At 39.2% G+C, this 5,047-nt stretch overlaps 1 protein-coding gene across 2 annotated transcripts; it reads right to left on the bottom strand.

Annotated features, from left to right (window-relative positions):
* Window positions 1-1,088: 1,088 nt before the first annotated feature.
* LOC127962753 (uncharacterized) lies at window positions 1,089-3,924 on the bottom strand. 2 transcript variants are annotated; one of them, XM_052562423.1, is made up of 2 exons: window positions 3,217-3,924; window positions 1,089-1,389 (listed from the first exon to the last, which is right to left on the bottom strand). In XM_052562423.1, exon 1 carries the CDS (start codon window positions 3,868-3,870, stop codon window positions 3,220-3,222), a length of 651 nt encoding a protein of 216 aa, XP_052418383.1. In that variant the 5' UTR covers window positions 3,871-3,924; the 3' UTR covers window positions 1,089-1,389; window positions 3,217-3,219. The 2 variants fall into 2 exon arrangements, with proteins under 2 accessions (XP_052418383.1, XP_052418384.1); XM_052562424.1 differs by lacking the exon at window positions 1,089-1,389 and having other exon boundaries at window positions 2,302-3,606; window positions 3,685-3,924.
* Between the last annotated feature and the right edge of the window lie 1,123 nt (window positions 3,925-5,047).

The raw sequence follows: 5,047 nt of genomic DNA, 5'->3' as shown, positions 1-5,047 counted from the left end.
CCAAAGGAGGAAAACAGCTGCAGTTGTATGTCATGTGACAGATGTTTAGTATACAACAGTTTGACTAATTCCTTGCAAAATGTCTATGGGTTGGTAAAAGTCAGCAAGGTGAAGAGAGATGATGTGAATACATGAAGTGCCCTGAGATTAGACTGCTTGGAAAAGAAAAGGAACTTACTGCTATCCAAATATAAGTATGACTGCCATGTGACTGTCTCACTTCCCCACTTTTAAATATGTGCCTACTAACAACAGAACTATAGGAGCTACACAGACAAATAGGTTTTTCTTATCTCTTCCCATCCAATCGAGTGCCATTGGTCAAATAGCTTTCACTTGTTGCCAAGGAAAGATTGTATTTCTCCACTCGTGGATATGAGAACACAACGACTGAATGCAAATACTTAATCAAGTTGCATCAATGTCCTCAGCACATCATCTGTAGATGTCTGATGCTGTTCATTTGCATAGATCTTGAGCACTAATGGTACAAAATCAATGATTCTGGCTGGAAAATCTTCACAGGACCCACAAAACATATCTGTAGCAGCCAACCAGTTGGCATAGGACTCGATGGCTCAACATCACACAGATTGGAGGCTGCTTTTTTCTGCTTTCACTTCCTGATCACTACCTACTTGAGAGCACATTTAGTTCTTCTATACTTCTTCGTGTATGCCATCTATGTATTCATTATAGCGACATTCTACATGCTAGACATGCAAAGGAATTGACCAGAGTAATGTAAAAGTGCATATTAACACAATTGTGCTTCAGAGTGCTGTTCAATGACTGTAAGGAATCTGCTTGTTTAGTGTTTATTATATTAAGTTTTATATTGCATTTTTTCCAGTGTGAATATATCCAACATTTTTTCAATGGAGTCATAAACATCACAACATTAAGAGAAAGCATGTGAAAAAAAAAAAACTAGTAAGAAGTGTTGCTATATTTAGTCAAACTATCCATCTATCTGTCTGTTTGTTTGTCTATCTATCTATTTGTTTATTTGTTATTTATTTTTGTTATTTGTTTGTTCATTCAATTCAATTCAATTTCAATTCAAGTTTATTTGTATAGCGCTTTTTACAAAATAAATCGTTACAAAGCAACTTTACAGAAAATTATGTTTCTACAATATTTAGTAGTAGCTAGTAGTTTGTGCACATTTGACAGGATTTTAGAAAAAATAATAATAATAATACAAGACGTAGTCAGCTAGACGATGAACTATCAATATTATTAAGTTATTATATGATTCAGTCACACATTTAGCAATAATTGTTAGTTCTGTTTGTTGATTCAAGGTTAGCATCATCTGGGGTCCTCTGAGGGTCAGCATCATCTCTTCTCAGGTGTTCTGGATCCAGACTGGAGCTTGTGTAAATCCTAGTTACCACGGGATGTAAATCCCGTGGCGAAACATAGAAACAAAATACAGACATCATTAGCATAGCTGCTGATCCAACAAAGTAAAATTAGTTTAACCCAAGCTAATGAATAAAAATGCAACTTTGAACAGATGCAACTACACTCACAATTAAAAAGAAACATTATTCGAATGCTTGGCGAAAGAGATGTGTTTTTAATCTAGATTTAAACAGAGAGAGTGTGTCTGAACCCCGAACATTATCAGGAAGGCTATTCCAGAGTTTGGGAGCCAAATGTGAGAAAGCTCTACCTCCTTTAGTGGACTTTGCTATCCTAGGAACGACCAAAAGTCCAGCGTTTTGTGACCTTAGGGTGCGTGATGGGTTGTAGCGTGGTAGAAGGCTAGTTAGGTACGCTGGAGCTAAACCATTTAGGGCCTTATAGGTAAGTAATGATAATTTGTAACTGATACGGAACTTAATAGGTAGCCAGTGCAGAGACTGTAAAATTGGGGTAATATGATCATATTTTCTTGACCTCATAAGGACTCTAGCTGCTGCATTTTGGACTACCTGTAGCTTGTTTATTGACGAAGCAGGACAACCACCTAGAAGTGCATTACAATAGTCCAGTCTAGAGGTCATGAATGCATGAACTAGCTTTTCTGCATCAGAAACAGATAACATGTTTCGTAGCTTGGCAATGTTTCTAAGATGGAAGAATGCAGTTTTTGTAACATTGGAAATATGATTTTCAAAAGACAAATTGCTGTCTAATATAACACCCAGATTTCTGACTGTAGAGGAAGTAACAGTACATCCGTCTAGTTGCAGATTGTAATCTACAAGATTCTGTGTAGTGTTTTTTGGTCCAATAATTAATATCTCTGTCTTATCCGAATTTAATTGGAGTGAATTCTTTGGTGGCTGGAACAATAGTTCTGCCCAGACGGTAACGCTGCGACATATAGTTAATATCAGTTATACGCAGCATGCACGATACAAGGAAATGGTCTGTAATATCATCACTTTGAGGTACAATATCTATAGCAGTAAGATCGATTCCATGCGATATAATTAAATCTAGTGTATGATTAAAACGATGAGTGGGCCCGGTGACATTTTGCTTGACTCCAAAGGAGTTTATTAGGTCAGTAAACGCAAGTCCTAATGTATCATTTGCATTATCAACGTGAATATTAAAATCTCCCATGATTAGCGCCTTATCAACTGTAACTAGAAGGTCTGAGAGGAAATCTGCAAATTCTTTCAGGAATTCTGTATACGGCCCTGGTGGTCTATACACAGTAGCCAGAGCAAGAGATACATTAGATTTATTTTGCATGTCTGACAGAGTAACATTTAGCAGAAGTATTTCAAATGAGTTAAACCTGTATCCTGTTTTCTGGGTAACATTGAGAATATCACTATATATTGTTGCAACACCCCCGCCACGACCAGTCTGACGGGGCTCATGCTTATAACAGTAGTTTGGTGGAGTAGACTCATTTAGACCAAAATAATCATTTGGTTTTAGCCAGGTTTCAGTCAAGCAGAGTAAATCAAAACTATTATCTGTGATCATTTCATTTACAATAACTGCTTTTGGTGCGAGTGATCTAATATTTATGAGCCCAAACTTTAAAAATTGTTTTTGTTCATTTACTTTACATTTTTCTGGTTTAATTACGATAAGATTTTTTCTAGATCCTACATTATATTTATATTTTGACCTCACTATTCGGGGAACAGACACAGTCTTAATAGGTTTTACAGCGCAAGTACCTTTAGCATTTAAGCGGTTAGAACAAAACTCATCATAATGGTTATTTGAGAATTGTCTTACTAGTCACATGGAGCGAAGTGTCCTGGAGATGTTGTCAGAGAGAAGCTCCGCTCCAATTCTGCTGGGGTGTAATCCATCAGCGCGAAACAGTCTAGGACGCTCCCAGAAAAGATTCCAGTTATTAACAAATAGCAGTTTCTGTTCTTTACACCATGACAACAACCATTCATTTAAAGCAAAAAGTCTACTGAACCTTTCGTGTCCTCGTCGATACGTGGGCAGTGGTCCTGACACGACGATCGTCGCCGCGGGCGTCGTGCTGCGAACCGTCTCGATCAGGCTCCTGAAGTCCCTCTTCAGCGTCTCCGTCTGCCGCAGCGTGGTGTCGTTAACCCCGGCGTGAAGCACGACCGCTCTGGGGCTCTCGCCGTCCTTCAGGATCGCGGGTATCTGCGCAGAAACATCGAGAACACGAGCACCAGGCAAACAATGAGTGTGCACTTTACCTTCGGCTAACGTAGCACTTACGTGTCGGACGATGGAGTCTCCGATGATCACAGTGTCGCGTCCTGTCTCGCGGAGGGGAGCGAAGCGGTTCTGGATGGAGAGCTCGAAGGCAGGAGGGGGAGAAGTAGTCGCCCGGGACCCGGCTCGCGTCCTCCGCTGTGGATGCACCCAGGGTCCGTGGTGTCCCGGCGTCGCAGTGAAGGACATCTGGGAAGATCGCGTCCTGGGTGCACCGGGCCTGCGCAGAGAAACACATGGAGTAGACGTTTTGGGACCGTTAACAGCACGCTGTATACTTACCCCGGACTTGTGAGCGTCAGCCCGGGATGATTCCAGCGCGTTCATTCACATTACCATGTTTAAACTACAGTATAAGTTGTATTTTGCATTATTAATTTGCTAAATATTTTTTTCCTGTCCTCCTGTTTATTATTATCATTATTTTTATTAATTTGTTAGCATACATCTTAAAATTGTTTTAATAATAATAATAATAATAATAATAATAAATAATTATTATAATTATAATAATAATAATAATTATTATTATTATTTATACATCCATTCTCAAACTGCTTGTTTAATGTAGGGTGGATGGTTTAGTTTAGTTTAGTTTGTATTTTTTCCTTGTCTGGAGCATAGATAAGTAAAAATTGGTCTGGCTTACAACACACTATATCAAAATAATAATGAGGTAGCAAGGTCTGTTGGAGTCTTAGGCCTTATTTATTGGTCAGCATTGTGGCTCTGCATGGGCATCTCTTTGTTTGTTGACCCTTAACCCTTTGCTCATCAGTCCCAGCAATGGGGAGGCGTCAACTGTAGCCTCTCTATCCACAAGTTTTATGTTTGTTTGCAAGCATCATCTTAAACACAACCATTTGTCATTCAACCTACCCAAAAAGACACAGATAACGGGCAGCAGTTCAGTTTATGTGCACCTTGTCCCTGCTTGCTCTTGAAAGAGCAGCACCTCGAGGAAGATTAATTCTTCCTGCTGCCCAGTTTTCAATGCAAGGATGCTAAACGAGGTGATAAATACCTTGAGTTATCATACTCTGAGGAATAGAAACATCAAATCCGATCCTGTAGTGTTGATTCATTGGTGGACGAGGATGCATCTCAGAGGACAGTAATTGTGTGAGAGAGTATGTTCCTGCCCAACCGGCCCATCTGAGTAGAAACGTATTGATGAATTCAGGAACAGGGAAAAGTCAAAACATAAAGCAAACATTTAATGCTAGTGAGATGAAAATCGAAAATATATTTTTAAATTAAGACCAAAAATTTTTACTATATGCTATAAGTTGGGGTTCCAATGAAACATATGTTCACCACAGAGATGACCTTTAACTTTTCAGTTGGCAGATGGCATTGCTCTGAA

The sequence above is a fragment of the Carassius gibelio genome, chromosome B7, assembly GCF_023724105.1.
Source record: "Carassius gibelio isolate Cgi1373 ecotype wild population from Czech Republic chromosome B7, carGib1.2-hapl.c, whole genome shotgun sequence".
Lineage (NCBI taxonomy): Eukaryota > Metazoa > Chordata > Actinopteri > Cypriniformes > Cyprinidae > Carassius > Carassius gibelio.
The sequence above is the reverse complement of the archived record's forward strand: the minus strand, read 5'-3'. Positions and strand labels throughout refer to the sequence as shown.

Bases quoted from the DNA above. Each gene is read 5' to 3' on its own strand.
- LOC127962753 (XM_052562423.1), bottom strand. From the start codon at position 3,870: ATGTCCTTCACTGCGACGCCGGGACACCACGGACCCTGGGTGCATCCA.